This window comes from Ursus arctos, unplaced genomic scaffold (genome assembly GCF_023065955.2).
Source record: "Ursus arctos isolate Adak ecotype North America unplaced genomic scaffold, UrsArc2.0 scaffold_11, whole genome shotgun sequence".
In the NCBI taxonomy this organism is placed as follows: Eukaryota; Metazoa; Chordata; class Mammalia; order Carnivora; family Ursidae; genus Ursus; species Ursus arctos.
The window spans coordinates 16734296-16750401 of NW_026622775.1; the positions used below are offsets into that span (position 1 = coordinate 16734296).

At 39.6% G+C, this 16106-nt stretch overlaps 1 protein-coding gene across 5 annotated transcripts in view; it reads left to right on the forward strand.

Annotated features, from left to right (window-relative positions):
- Positions 1–8216: 8216 nt before the first annotated feature.
- Positions 8217–16106, forward strand: part of SPRY1 (sprouty RTK signaling antagonist 1) — a 52299-nt gene continuing 44409 nt past the window's right edge. For 2 of the 5 annotated variants that reach the window (XR_008958622.1, XR_008958623.1), the window contains exons 1-2: positions 8217–11840; positions 12577–13485. Coding sequence is in view for 1 of the 5 variants with exons in the window: in XM_026499292.4 (XP_026355077.1) it covers positions 14461–14534 (74 nt within the window). In the remaining 4 variants the exon portion in view is untranslated. Of the gene's footprint in view, positions 11841–12576; positions 13486–13624; positions 14535–16106 lie in introns of those variants that run through there. The other 3 variants (XM_026499293.4, XM_026499292.4, XM_057310057.1) reach the window with 3 other exon arrangements.

A 16106-nucleotide genomic window follows, 5' to 3' on the forward strand; every position in this document is an offset into this window, starting at 1 on the left:
TATGCTCATGATCTTTACTGTCACAATGAACTGAGAGGGAGCCCGACTGGTGATGTTTGCACAGGGCCTTATAAAAATACACCCATCAAATGGCACATTGTCATGGAGTGCAGGGCCACTCATTAATAACACTCTTGCTTTAGGATCGAATTCCCTGTGTAGTATAAAAAACTCTCATTAATCTCATTAATTCAGAACCCACTTTGTAATAATTCAGACCTCGTATATGTGATTCTTATTCAGTAGAAAGGTCACAGTTAAAAATAGAAGGTGGAACTCAGAATGACTGTATTAAATAATTATGGGACAAGAAACTACTGTGTTACTCTTTTTTAAATCTTTAGTTTTTAATATGGAACGTACAAGACATAAGGATAAATTTATTCTTAATTATGATTTACTGTTTAGCCTTTTTACTAGTTAAGATACCCCTCTCCCTCTTCTTGCATTTCTTTTTCTCTTTTCTTTCCCTTCCTCACTTTCTTCATCTGCAAACCCAAAGCCCAGAATGCATGTGACCACACAGACTCACATGTATCAGAAGGAAAGAAAATTAATGTGACAAGGAGGCTCGTCCACACTGTATTAGTGAAGTTTTCTGTATAAAATTAAAGGAAAATTGAATAAGATGTAAATGTTTTACTTTAAAAAGTAAAGCCACACACTCATTTGAAGAACATCTCCTGACATTTGCTTTTTCTTCATTTTTAATAAACATTTTTGCTTGGTGCAGTCTTTTTATTCAACATAAATACCTTAAAGGTAGGAAATACTTGCTTTTGACAAATCATATAAAACATTTCAAGGCCAATGTCATGGGTTTTGAATGCTTAATGATTTTGCTTTGTTAAGAATGTAGGCAATGGGGGCGCCTGGGTGGCTCAAGGGGCACCTGGGTGGCTCAGTCGTTAAGCGTCTGCCTTTGGCTCAGGGCGTGATCCCAGAGTCCTGGGATCAAATCCCACATCAGGCTCCTCCGCTGGGAGCCTGCTTCTTCCTCTCCCACTCCCCCTGCTTGTGTTCCCTCTCTCGCTGGCTGTCTCTCTCTCTGTCAAATAAATAAATAAATAAATCTTAAAAAAAAAAAAGAATGTAGGCAATGAGAAAGATGGGAGAGGAAAGATCTATATTACGGGAGATGCTGAATATTCCATTTCTTTGATCACATCGTCATAAAGACACTGATAGTGGCATGGCACAAGAGAAAAGGCTTATACAATGCACCTTTTAGTCAGAAAAAACACAGATTTCTCATATATTTTAATGCCATGTGGAAAAGATTTTAAAGCAGTTCATAATTATCATGTTTATGTGTGTGTGTGTATATATGTATATATATAATGATCTGTTGTTTATATCTGTTAAATTGTAAGAGGGCTAGCAAATTAATTATCTGAGGGAAAAAAATCCCTCCAGGAGCTGTATTCCATAGTCAGGTAGTTTTCACTTATTTCTGATTTTGGTTTCATATCAACAACCTAGGAACCATATATCCTGTATCTGATTATCAGTGCTGTCCTGTTTCTTATACTTAACGTGTGTGTGTGTGTGTGTGTGTGTGTGTGTGTGTGGGTTAGAGGTGTATGTTAATAAGGGGAAGAACACCTTTCTTTTTACTTCTCTGTGTCTCTTGATTGAAACCTGATTGTTGGGGCTCCTGGGTGGCACAGCGGTTAAGCGTCTGCCTTCGGCTCAGGGCGTGATCCCGGCGTTATGGGATCGAGCCCCACATCAGGCTCTTCTGCTATGAGCCTGCTTCTTCCTCTCCCACTCCCCTGCTTGTGTTCCCTCTCTCGCTGGCTGTCTCTATCTCTGTCAAATAAATAAATAAAATCTTTAAAAAAAAAAAAAAAGAAAAAAAGAAACCTGATTGTTTCCTGCATTAGGTCTCAGAAAAATAGTACTGAATTCAATGGTCAATTTGGGGTCTTAAGAATAACACTTTAGCCACTACCTTGCACATGTGCACAATGGGCCCTAAATAGGAATTAAGATATCTTTGGAAGCGTGAGTCGTGCTTGTGATCTTCCTCGCAGGCACAATTCCCTATGATGGGCAAGGCAAAAGAAATAGGTATGTAGGAAAAACCCGAGGAGTCAAAGCCTCAGATAGGTGCTCTTCGATGTGAGAAATTTGCTACTACCAATGACACCATCGTTTCCACTCCCATGGCTTAGCAAGCAAGGTTGTGGGGATGGCATCGGGTGAGAAAGTGCAAATCAGTCTCATGAAATCTTGGTATCAGAGTTGAGATCCAGGACCATGGAAATTTGTGCTTTTTCTTCTTCAAATTTGGAACTGGAATATTTCAGTAAATTGTAATATATTATAGCTGTGGAATAGCAGTATTAATATTTTGGAAGGTTTTTAAATAACAGAATAAAAAACTGGTTTTCTACAGTCAGACAAATCTATTTTCAAATCTTAGTTTTGTCACTTGCAAGTTGGGTACTTGTTTGGGGTACATTATTTAATCTCAGAGCCTCAGCATCTTCCTCTATAAATTATAATACTTCACTAATATGATTTTTATATGGATTAAAAGAGATGATGCATATAAAACTCAGCAAAAGGACTGTCACACACTAAACTTATATATGTAATCAATAATATATTATGGATTATCATAATCGTATAACAATACAGCAGGAAACAAACATATATCCGTTTTCATCTCATTACGCAAACACCGTAGAAAACGTTCGCGGAAAAGAGAAAAAAGCCATCTGCCATCATCCTGTATTCCTTGCCTTGCGCTTTGCGTAGAGCTAATCGTACTTTGTTCTCTGCGCTCAGGTCTTTGTGGTTGTCTGCTGTACCTGCGCAAGAAATCCCTCTTCACCCGAACTTCTCTTGCAGGCTAGCCCTGCAGACCACGTGGCATTCCTCACTTCTCAGTCTCTCCCCATGGTTGCGGTGGCTTCCTAGTGACCAAGAGCAGTGATCTACTCGGCCCCTCCCACCTCCTTACTACTGACAAGACGACCTTCCTCTGGTCACGCACGTTAAGCTCCCAAAATGGATTTAAAGCTGTGTTGTGCTCAGCTGCCTTTGGAGACTTCTCTTCCCCCGCTCCATCCTTGCTTCCTCGGGGCAGGGCCACCTTATCGCTTACATATTTTGGAGTTTCATCTAGCCTTAGTTTTGAAAAAATAGGTCACTGCTTAAACAAGTTTGCGAGTCACTGTTTTACAGGATAGCATGCAGTTTCTTTACACGGCATCGAGTCCGCGTGTGCCCGAACCTTGCTCTCCTACCCAACCTTCTCTTGATCTTTCCACTCCCTTACTGTCTGCTTTGACGACGTTGAACTCCTTAAGCTATTCCCCCATTATTTTGCCCTTTGTACTTTCGCGCACACATTTAGCTCTTCTAGAATGTCCTCCCTCTGTTTCCTCCCCTCTCTTCCACCCCAATTTTGTCTCCTATCCAACAAATCTAAGCTCAGTGTGCCCTTCTTTGTGCAACATCCCCAATTCTCCCAGGCATATATCAATGCCTAGATTTATTAGGATTATTGGTTGTAAAGAGCAGACACTGAGTCAGGCCTCCCCAGTCAAATATGGAAAACGGAGAGGAAGCTCATGGGAATCCAAGAAAAGAACCCCCTGTATAGCTGCGCTGCCTTAAGAGCCAAGGAGCTTTGAGAACACCAGCAGCAGGGGGATGGCAGATCTACAACGAAATGCCCTCTGATTACAACAATTCAGCTCCTTCTCTTTCTACCGACTAACTTCCTCACCCTCTCTATACATGGGTTCAAATCCTTGTTCCACTCCTTGTCAACTGTGTAATCTTGGTCAAAATACCAAACTTCTTTGTGCATCATATGTACAAAGTTAGACAAGGAAACCATAAGATTACTGTAAAGATAGAATGCTAACCACTGCATTTCATCAATTCCAAGAGGCACAATTTCATCCACATTTTAATACTTCTGAAATTTGCTTGCATCTTATAATTACTGTCTACCAGACAGGAGTCAGGTCATGAGGTAGTTACTGCCTACCCATGTGCAAACTTGGTTGTTATTCCCCGCTGTATGACTAGACCGCCGCAACCTCTCCATGTTTGATTGGGAAACTATTTAAGGACCATTTGAGTCAAGGCTCTGAGTTCTGGCTATTGTCTGAAAACCTTCTGTTGGCACTTGTGATAAGATAAAAAAAAATACTACGGTATCAAAAACTGCAGAGTAAGTGTTAGTGGCTTGGGAGACATCCTAAAAATAATGGTGGAGTGCTCCTTTAAGAACTGTTGCATCTTTGAAGAACTTCTGCCGGTGTTCTTAGTGGCCAGAGTATTATGTTGTATACAAAAACACTAGCACTGATGACTGAGTCAAAAGTGATTCAGAAGAATTAGACTATGAGGAATTTTAGGAACCCTAAACTTGTTTTGCATATATTATCTTTCAAGTATGTGCACAAGAATGATATAGGATAAAAAGCTATGTTTAAGTCAGCATTAAAAGCCGTTTCAATAAATAAAAACTCAAAGTGATAAGAATGCATTGTGGCTCAGGTTAATCTGCAGCATGTTTCCTTTCATAGCAGTCCATAAAATAAAAATGCATCATACAAGCAATGACATCTTGGATTTGAGTAGATGTGGTATTTTGGTTATTATTACCTAATAATATTCATTTGCTCATAAATTTTATTCACTCATTGTCTTTTGTTGCCTTTTTCTTCATAATTTGTAGCTTTATTTCATAAAATAACTGCCTTACTCTCTCCATTATTATCAGACTGGCCCAGCTCATTCTTTCTTCTTTTTTTTTTCTTTCAACTGTGTTTAGGTCCTGAGCCCCCCCATAATCCAATCAACTGTGGGGCATAGAGTTATACGGTAGAGACTGGACTGTTAGGGCCTCTCCAGGAATTTGTTGTCATCTTTGCATCACCAGCACAGCACCGAGCACACATACATACTTGCTGAATGAATGCATAAACTAAAATTGTCTTGCAGGAAAGGGAAGTCATGACTTATTTACTGCATACAGTTTGACAGTGAATTATAAAGTTTTAAATGATTTTTTAAAAAATCACAATAGCATCTCTAATTAACTTGCTATTAAAGTATTTGATCTCATCTTTTTATAAATATAGTATTCAAGATCTTTCATGGATTCTCTAGTATTTACACAATATCCTTACTTGGGGGACTTTTTCAGTAATCTTTTCTATTCCCTAATTGATTAATTCTATAATGGAGCATACATACTGCTTGATGTCTCTGAGATAGTAGCATAATATAATCAACATTTTATTCCTTGGGTTGGTCAATCTTGCATATCAATACTGTATATGGTATAGTGTATATATTATAAATAATATTAGTATTAGAAAAAATATTTCCCTTTTGAAGATGGATTTGGATTCGGTTAACCCATAAATCAATAGGAGCCAGTATATTGAATGAGTGTTCAAGCTGAGTAAAAGTCTGAGAAGAAAAACAATATACCTAAATAAAAATAACAAAACTGTTCAAAAATTTAGAAGATCATTTGCTGTAGTGGGGAGAATCAACAGTGAAAAGAATATAACGTAAAATATGTATTGCTATAAAATATAAGGTATTAATTATTATGGGAAGAAGAACTTGACTCTCACTCTAGAATAAATAGGATTCATAAGAGAGGAAAAGAAAAAGACAATCTCTCTTTAGGACATGGCAGAAGGAAACACCAGGAGAAAATAGGCAATAGGCCCATCGTGATCACAATTGTTTTACAAGACTGGCATGACTGAAAGGAAGGCTTCTTTTGTAAAATCACAACTGTCAGAATTGGAAAAAGTAAAGTAAGGACAAATTACAGAGGAATTTTAATGCCACAGTAAGGATTTGGACTTGATCTCAAGGAAATCAAGAGCAAAGGAGTTACCTGACAAAAGAGTCTCTTCCTGAAAGATTCATCTGACTATGTGGATTGTCCCAAGAAAAGGCTGGTGTCAGATAACTGCCTTAGAGATGAGTCAGTAATCTAATGAGTGATAACCAGAACTTGAATCAGGGTGGCAGTGGAAAAAGAGGAGAAAGGGCCAGAATTAACTTAATATGAAGATTCATTGCATGCCTAATCATTAAATCATGTGATAGCAATAGGCTGAAGATCTGCCCACAAGGTTTTAACAAAACCTTAAAGATGGGTAAAATACACCTATTCTGATCGGTTATGCTAAGGACACTTACTTTGAAAATAAACCTGTCATGGGGCACCTGGTTGGCTCAGTCAGTGGTGTGACTCTTGATCTTGGGGTCATGAGTTCAAGCCTCACATTGGGTGTAGAGCTTACTTACTTAAATAAATAATAAATAAATAAATAAATAAATAAATAAATAAATAAGATAGAATAAACCAGTCTTAAGGACACTTAAGCACATAAAGTTTACAGAATTTCCGCAATGTTATGAATCTTCAGAATGAAGGAATTCATAATTCATCAAAAGTTAGAGAAGTATTATGTACTCATTTCTTCCATTTTCTTCTGTTCAATTTTGAAAGAAATAGGAAGAGGAAGACTTTCAGGAAGAAATGTATTCAGAAGAGATCACTAATATTTATAACTATAATTGACCAACCCAGATGGTATTTGTAATTAAGGATTTTAAAGAAAGATTTATCCAATTGTGGCATTATTTGAAGTAGTATATACCTTTTCTAAGTAACTACTTTGAGTGGGAAAGCATCTTTTTGGGCATACGTGTTGGTTAAAAGTCACTATCATTACTTTATTATCTTCTCCATTGATATTGTAACTTTAGATAGGCACAGTGGGTTTTTTGTGGGTTTTTTTTTTTTTTTTTTTGTCTTTTAGATTCTTCAAAAAGCATCCAATATATTTTTAATGCATTTGTTGCAATTTTACTGAAAACTAACACCCTAAGTCGTAACACAATATTGTAACTTAAGAGAAAGAAAGACTACAAAACACTGATCAATATAAATTGATGAATCCAATTCCTAGACTAACACGCAATTTTCTAGTTTTGATTGAAATTTGAAATGACTTATTTTCAACAATAGGTGGCGCTTTACAGGTTTTGGGGTTTTTTGTTTTTTGTTTTGGTTAGTTGAAATGCATTGGCTGTATGACATACCTCTTTGCTATCAATTTTAAAAATTAATACAAACATCAGATTCATATAGTACTTTGGTAATTGACAGAAACTGCTACCATATCTGCCATACTTATTATCAAAATTAACTTTCTAAGAGATTATCAAAAAGAAGCAAGAGTATGAAAATATGTAGAAGTATATCTGCTTTTTACTTTACTTTTCTTTTTTTTAAAGATTTTACTTATTTATTTGACAGAGATAGAGAGAGAGCATGCGCACAAGCAGGGGGAGCAGCAGGCAGAGGGAGAGGGAGAAGCAGGTTTCCCGCTGAGCTGGGAGCCTGATGCAGGCCTCTGGGATCATGACCTGAGCCGAAGGCAGTTGCTTAACTGACTGAGCCACCCAGGCATCCCTGCTTTTTACTTTTCTATTTAATTTTAATTTTTAAAATGTTATCCAATTACTTTTTAAAAACATATATTTGCTTTATTTTATCTGAATGATCACAAAGAGTTTACAGATTTTATAGAAGAGATTTTATTATTTGCAATGAACTTTATCTTAACTGGAAATAAGATAAATAAATTCATTATTTAGGGATGAAGCACCTAAAAAGAGGGGACCTGAAACATTTCTTCATCATACAGTGTATTTGAGGCAATGCTAACTTACAGAATTTATACAGAACTATAAAGCTTACAAAGCACTGCATATGCATTGAGTCCACAGTAGCGCTGCAATTTGACAAGGTGAAGGATTGTTATTAACTTCAGGTTATTGATGAGAAAGCAGGCTAAGAGAAATTAAGTGAAGGTCACCAAGCTAGAAGGTGGCAAAGCTGGGACCTGAACTTCATATCATCTGACCCTACATCAGTTACTCTTTTCTCAATACCATGCCATTTTCATACTTGTAATATTGGACATAGGGACATTATGGATAAATATGGCATATTTGCTAAGGTTAATAGACCACGATATAGAAGAATGATATAGTAAAAACTCGGATTTTCAATACATGTAGCCTATCAATTATTATTACCACCTGAAATGTTTTTATACATGGAATTATTCAAAATGCTCCAAGAGAATTGCAAATCAAAGAAAACTCTAAGTATAAAGTCTTTAAAAAAATCTTCTTGTAAGTTTTTTCTTTTTTCAGTATAGGAAATAAAGATTATAGTAAGTAAGCCTCAGGAGATGTTTTAAGTTGTTTTTGTTTTAATGAAAACATGATTTTGTTTTCTTGCTGTTCTATCTTTGGGGCAGTTACAGGTTTGAATTAATCTACATTCTTATACATTTGTCTCTGAAGATGAAGACAGCAGTAAATAGTTACAGAAATGAGAGATTAATAACTTTTGCTGAATCAAAGATGATACCAGGTGATCATTATAATGAGGGCATTCAACCGTCAAATCAGCAGAGATGGCTAATTTTGTTCTCTTGTAAGAAAGAAGAACAAGTCAAGGCTCAGAAGGAACATTTAATATTATGGAAGAGGAAAAAAGAGAGGATTTATTCTTCAATTAGCTAGATAAGAAATGAAGACTGTTTTGTACTAGGGCAAAGATGTTTCCTTATACAACCTTACCATGTGGATTTAGTTAGTAAAATCTTTGATATATAGGAGTGATGCAGTTTGTCTGAACTCTTGTCACTTTGATTCTCTGTAAAGGCATATGACACATAAGGAATAGAGGGCAATTCAGAGCCCTGCCATGTGCATTTCTTTTTTTTTCTTACAACTTGCAGAAAAATAGAATCACTTGTGACAAAGTACACAAGTGATTAGTTGTAGAATTATAGAGCGGACAGAAACTCTACAAATCATTCAGTGTAATTTACTCAATGTATTGTTTGATTTGCCCACTTCCAGAATTTGTTCCAGTGCAGAACATTTGTGTTTCAAATAGGGCAGAAGGATGAGAATTAAGCTTATGAAAATAAAGAGAATGTTTATGGAAAATTTACAGAATAGGTTGGTCTATTTCTGTCAACTACAAAGACTGTTTACAAAAGGAAACTGAAAATAAAATGGCCTATCCTTGCCAGCTTTTCTTGGGAAGTATAGTAATATAGTGACTATTGCCCTAAAAGGAAAGTAGAGACTTAGTTTCCATTCCTTGTTCTTCATTAATTTATTAGGCTCTTATAGGCTAACTTACCAACTTATGTGATTATTTTGTTTCTCGACAAGATAAAAGATTTTACTTATTATCATGACTTCACAGAAACATTGGGAGAATTAATAGGGTATTATTTTTAAAGAGCTTGGACCACATTATGATTCTGCTACTTTGGCAAATAAAGTAAATAAATGAGTAAGTTAAGCTTCTCAGTACTACACGTTTTTTTTTAAATCACTAGAGTTGTGAGGAGTTACCAGATTGTTTTTTCATTCTATTTTGTTCTTTTTCCAAAAATCAAATCAGCAGAAGAGATGGCTGTTCCTGTTTTCACACGAAAGTGAGCAACACGTCAGGGCTCACTCTCATTCCACTTTATTCTTTTAGACATATCTTAATAGTGAACTGAAAATTATTTTAAGATTTTCCCATGCATATTTACATTGTTTTTCCTTTCCAGGAAAATTTCATGCTCCAGTTATCTATTTCTAGCTAAGGTACACTGAAATTAAACTTACTAATTAAAGAACAATGTCTATTTTAAGCTAAAAGTTTAGAATTTTTACAAATTCTTATGAGTTGTAGGCAATCAAAAGGAGCAGCAGGTTTTATTAATTGCTTCTGGATCAGGGTGGCAAGACAATACCTATAGTTATTTGTAACCTAATATTGAGAGAAAAACATTTTGATCTATTTTATTGCAGAATGATGTAAAGGGTCATTGGTCAACTTGTACATCATAATATTTGATTTCTAAATAGAACATGACCCATGATGATGGTGTTATAGATAAAATTTCATGGATTTATTATTGTAATTCAGAAATACTTAATCACATGCAGATTGTAATTTAATACATCTGTGGTTGAAATAGTTTGAAGCTTATTTGTAACAAATCTTTCAACTATATTTTTGTAGGATTTATGGAAGTGTAGAGTGTTCAGTGCTCCCTCTCCTGGTTTTATCATATTGGTGAACTGACCTCTCATCCTAAAATTGTGGCGATAGCTGAAAAGACAATTTTGAAGAACCAAATAGGATAATCTGATGTGATATTTAGTTCTGATTTGACTATTCCAAATCCATTCATAATGGTCAAGAAACCTACCCATCATTGGTTAAAGTTCATTACATCTCAAAATATGAGATCTAATAAAAATAGAAAATTTGTACAATAAAACTGATTTTATCCTTTTAAACAACCTATTTTAATAGTTTATATTAAAAGTGAATATGTAGATTTTTGGCTTCATTCTTGTTTCATTTTATTTTCTAGTGATGTTTTCTTCTTATTGATGGTCTTAGCAATGTTCTAGCTTCCAACGAGGTTAATTCCGAATACAACTTTAATTTTTTAAAGTGATCAAACTTTTGAAAGTCTAGAAAAAAAACAGTTTCAACAGAATTACTTGGTATAGTAAAGAAGGAGCTTAAGAATTGAAAATTTCCATACCCAAATTTATACATGATTTAGATTCTGGAGTTTTGTTTTGTTTGCTTTATTTTGTCAAAGACTTGAAGCTACTTCTGATATCTAGTAACTGGGAAAAAAGAATACTTCCTCTCCACTTACTATATGTTTTTGGTTTTTAAGTATCTTTTAAAAAGTCTCTGTGGAACCTTAAATTTCACATATAGTTATCCTCACTGCAGCATAAAGTACATAATTCTGATAATAAATGTCTAAAATCCCATAGTTTGTAAGAAAACAGAAAGCGAGTTTTCTACTGATTAAAATACTCCCCCCCCAGTAACACAACGTAAATCATTAAGAATTATAAAACTTCTTCGTAAATTATCTCTATTTTAATTGACATCCAATTAGATGATATTTAAAAATAAATGAGTTAGTTGTGGCTTTCTTTTTTTGCAAGATTATACAAATTACAAAATTGAAGAAAGTTGGGATTTTTAAATTTGATTTTTAGGAAATTGTGTCACAAGCCAAGATAGAACAGTTATTATAAAATCTACAGCAGGAAATTTCACCTTTATGAGGTAATGTTATATACATTTGCAGTAAGGAATGCCACCTTTTGAACTTTCAGATTTCACATATTCTGAATTTTGCTTTAAATAGGAACTGTAATGTTATATTATCATCTTTTTTATATCATTATACATTTTCTCTCTAGCCGATCAGAAGTGATGGCTTGGCATACGACTTTTTAAACTTCTTTTATTCTTCAATATTATTTTCTAATTCAACCTTAAAGGTTGTGTCCACTAATCCTTTAACTGAGACTAATGACTAAATTTAAAGGATTCTTCTATGACAAACTGCGTTTGCAGGATTTTTAGAGGCAATCTCAAATTTTTAGAGGATGTTTATCACACGAGTATACAGGGCAACATTTCCAAGTTGGTACACACAGACGAAAGAGGAAACGACTGTTGGAAAAATCCTGTTCCAGGTTTTCACGCAGCCCGTGTGATTGACATATGATATCACTGGAGGCGTGTCCTGGAGTGGAGGTGGAGGTGGAGGCGAGCTGCTGAAATTCTGCGGAGCCGGAGTCGGATTGCTCTGTAAGGCACGCAGTGGTTTGCAGAGTGATAGCAGCAGACAGAGCTCCTTACCCTGGATAAGGAACAGCAACAGTCGCTGTAAATGTGCCTGAAAAGCAATTTCCAATCTTTGCGTTAGGTAAGAACTGTTTCCTTCCTTTCATTCCGTAGATATTTTAGAAAAGATTAGGTGAGAAATGCTGGCTTTTGCAAGGAACTGAACATTTCTTTGAACTCGCTTTAGATCTAAGATTACTGGTTGCATTTCAAATTACCAGTAGCATTCCCACTGCTAAAGCCAATGCTCTTAAATAAATGCTACTGCTAAGAGAAAAAGCAGGGTCCCTTTCTTTTTTTTTTTTTTCCTTATCCGAACGGTAACAAGTTTAAAGTCTGAAACGGTCGGTTGTGTGAAAAACAGGGTGGTTTTTGCCGAAGAGGGGCTGGCACTCGGCGTGTGGACCAAATACATGTTTGTTGAGGCATTGTTGGCCACCGAGTCCCGAGCGAAGCAATTGTTTAAAACCTGAATTTCCCGTCTCTGTGTATTGATCTCCAATGCGCAGAGGCGTTGCTTTAATGTTGTTTGAACTCCTAGGCATTCCAAGGGGCAAAAGCACTTCGGCAAAACGTGCAAGACTGCATGTTACTTTGGTTCGCTGCTGACACGCCGACTGTGCGCCGGCCTGTCAATCACTGGGAGCAGCAACAGCCAGCACATGGCAGCGGGCTGCGGGCGGCGGGCGAGCTGGCGGGCAGCCCACCCGGCTCCACTCTGCGCCCGGGCGGCTGAGCGCGCTACGCGTCCGAGTGCCTGGAAAGAAGGGGAAATTAATGTTTTGTTTTATTTTCCAATCGCTCATCCTCTGTGGCAGGCATTTCGGCCGTGGAACAGAAGAGTCGGACGACTGCGAGCGAGAGCTGCCCGGGAGAGGCTGCCCTGCCAGGACCAGAGTTCCGGGGGACGCTGTGCCCCCACTTGTCCGGCGCGCAGGATCGGGAAAGTGCCTCGACCTGCGCGGGGGCCAAGAGACGACGCCCCGCCTCTTCCCTTGAGAAGAATCCCCCAACCTCGCTCCCTTCACCGCTACCCCTAAGAAAGCGGGTAAAAAAAAAAAAAATCCCACTCACCCCCACCCCCGGGGGAGCGGCAGCCTCCGCCTCGCAGGCGTGCGCTCCCGGGCCCCGCCGGGGCCTGCACGGTTCCGCGACCCGCCCGCAGACACCGGTTCGAGCCCCGGTCCCGGGCGCCGCGGAGTCTCAAACGTCCGTGACGTGGATTTTCACTCGTCAGGGGGCAGCCACTCCTTCCTTTCCCGCGAGGACCGTTCGGAACCCGAAGAGGACTCACAGAGCACAGCGTGCCAGTCGGTGGGCCCGTCACGCACTGTTCTCGCTGCCGTTCCCCGGCTCGCTTTTCTGAGAGACTCGAGAGCCCTCCCGAAGGGATTCCCCGCCCTCTCCCCGGTTCGTGGAAGGGGGCTGCAGGAGAAAAGTCCCAGAGGTGGATGTTGCTGAGCTGCGCGGCGAACGCGAGCTGTGAGAGGTCTGCTGCGCTGGGCCGCGCGGAGTCTCCAGAGAATTGTCCTCGGCAGCCGGAAGGGGGCCGCGGGGAGCGCTCCTGCCCGGTGGGGGCGGGGGAGGCCGCGGGCCGACGCGCCGCAGCAGGGGCAATGCCTCCTCGTCCTCGCCGCAGCGGTTGATGCGGCGTGTGCACGCTGCCGCCCGCACGGGGACCTGGGCCGGGTTGCACGGCTTGGCCCCCTTCCACCGCGTGGGCCTAGGTGAGTGTCGGGCGGCCGCTCTCGGCCGGCGGGGGTGGGGGAGGGAGGCGCGGACCCGACTGGCTCCGCGCGGCAGGTGCGGGCTCCGGGGTTCGGCGAGGGGGAGGGGAAGTGGAGGGGCGCCTCCTCTCTCCCGGGGCGCTCGCGGCTGGGTAACCGGGGGGGCGACTTTCCGCCACTGCGGAGGGCGAAGAAGTAGGGCCCCCGTCCCCAGCTTCCTGGAGTGGTGGCGCGGTGGCCCGGGTTGTCCTCTTGAAGGAACCCTCCACGCGAAAGATGGACTCAAGGAGGCTTTTGGGGTGTCCCCGGGAGGGCTCGGAGGAACTTCTTGACCTGTGCCAACGGCAGGCTTTCTGTGGAGGAGTTTCCTCGGACGGGGGACCGTAAAAGGCCGTGAGTGTGAGTGTGTGTGTGTGCGCGCGCGCGCGTGTGTGTCTAGGGAGGCAAACCTCGGAATTCGCGGGTAACCCCCTCGACAGAATTAGTCTGCGCCAAAGCGAGCTTCAACTTTATTCTTGTTTGGAGAGCAGTGGAGCGGCGAGGGGAGGGGAGAGGGCGCTGCCACTTTAAAAATGGGAAGTCCGCCCTCCTGAGGTAATGGTAACCTCAGCCTCCTCCCCTCCTCCTGCCCGAAGAGAGGGAGAGAGAGAAAACTTGTTTTCATTCATAACTTTTTCCTTTTCCTTCCTCTCCGTCAACTATTTATTCACCGCTTCTCTCAGCTCGGATTGCAGAGGGCGCAGCTCCACCGTCGTAACTTGCAGTGTGGCGACGCTTCTCCGCTGCCCCTGCCCCCGGCTCTTTAGGAATCCGGCTTTGCCTTTAAAGTATAGACAGATAGTTATTGATAACGATCCATGCCGTGGGCTTGCTTTTGGCGCCTGCGTTAGCTCGGAAGGCTCTTCACGATCTGAAAGAAATCTTGGCGAGATACGCAAAAATGGGTTGGAAATCCACGGTGATCCTTAGGATGTGATGGGATTGTCCGAAAAGGTATTGGACTTGGATTCCTGTGTCCGTGGGGAAGACAGGTTGCCGAGAGCGAGCGAGTGAGTTTGGGGATGGATCGAGGACTGTCAGTGCTTGAAAGGGGGTTTTGCTTCCGATCGGAGGTGGCTAATTTTCTTTTTATCTGGTGATCTAATTTACCAGCCAGAGTGAACTTTGTTACAACTATCATTTAAAACGCAGATTAAAGGTGTGCCTGGCGTTTTTAGGGCACTCTTCCTATCGTCCGCGGCTTTTCCTAGCAGTGGGATCCGACTCCGTACTTTCAGATCCTCTGCTTTTAAAGCACTGGGTTAAAAGTTCTTTGCAAGGAGGAATGATATTGTGTGTGCAGTGTAACGATGGAATATTTTAACAGTCCTTAAGGATTCCAGGACTAAACCCAGCAGATCATGAATGTGTTTCTCCTCCTGTACAGAGAAGGTAGAGTAAAGTAGAAACTTGGGAGATCTTAGTTGGGAGAATAAGGGAGGGGAACTCCAAGAAGTGAACGTATAAGGCATAGTCTATAGACTTTCAGTTCAATTAAGAGATGAAATAGACTTCTATCTGCCTTATTCCCTAAGCTGGTGTTTTTGGCTCATGGGTGGTAGTTGAGAATGGACATTTTTTTCTTTTCATTCTTGAATTGGAATGGATCTGTGTGGACTTTAGGAGGATTTTGTGAGAAATATTCTGGTTTGCTATTGATTGAAAATGGAAATGTTTTTATGTTTGGTAGTTTGTGTATAAAGAGTGCATTATAAATTAGAAATAACTTGCTATTGGTATGGAAACACATAACATGCTTATTTTAATCAGGATTTTACTGTTCTGTTTTATTACAAGAAGCACATTGATTCAGATTTGGCAGTGCTTTTGAAAATCAAGATCTGTCATGTAAATACAGATTTTTAAATTAGAGGAAATATAGGTAATTAAAATGGCCAGGATTTCTCCATACTGCTTTAAAGGCCTAATACTTAACTTGTGCATGAAAGTTATCTTGTTATGTGAGTGAGCCCTTAATTTAAACTTAAAAAAAAATCCTTTCATGGTTTCAGATGTGAATCCTTTTTAACATCACAGCATTGTACAGTAATTGTGTGTGTGTGCTTTAGGGCTATAAAACACCAAGAACTGTTATATTCATCTATATTCATTTTTACGTCTTGTAGATAAGTAATGAGCAAGCTTTAAAATCCTGGTTTCTGTGGAAAATGCACTCTTATGTTGAGATTCCATTTTAGTTTGAAGTCTCTTGGGTTTTTCTTTTAATGCATGAAGTATACCTTGACTAATTTCCTCATTATTAATCTAATGTTTGTAACAGCAAACAAATAACAGAAAGGCAGGAGCACCAAAGCCATTCCTAATTTTTTTTAAAGTGGGTATTTTCCTTTATGGAAAACACCAATGAACTGATACTGAGCTTTCTCTACATGAGCGCTGTTCCAGTGCTTATACTCAAAATTCCCTATAAGGGCATACTCCATTTTAATTATTTGTTAGATTCATAAACAGGAAGGCATTACTTCTTGATTCTGCTTTTTAGAAGTTGAAAAAAACGTTTAACTTTTATGGCATGGGGTCTCTTGCTTGCATTCTTCTTCTATGATGTGGTCCTCAGCCTC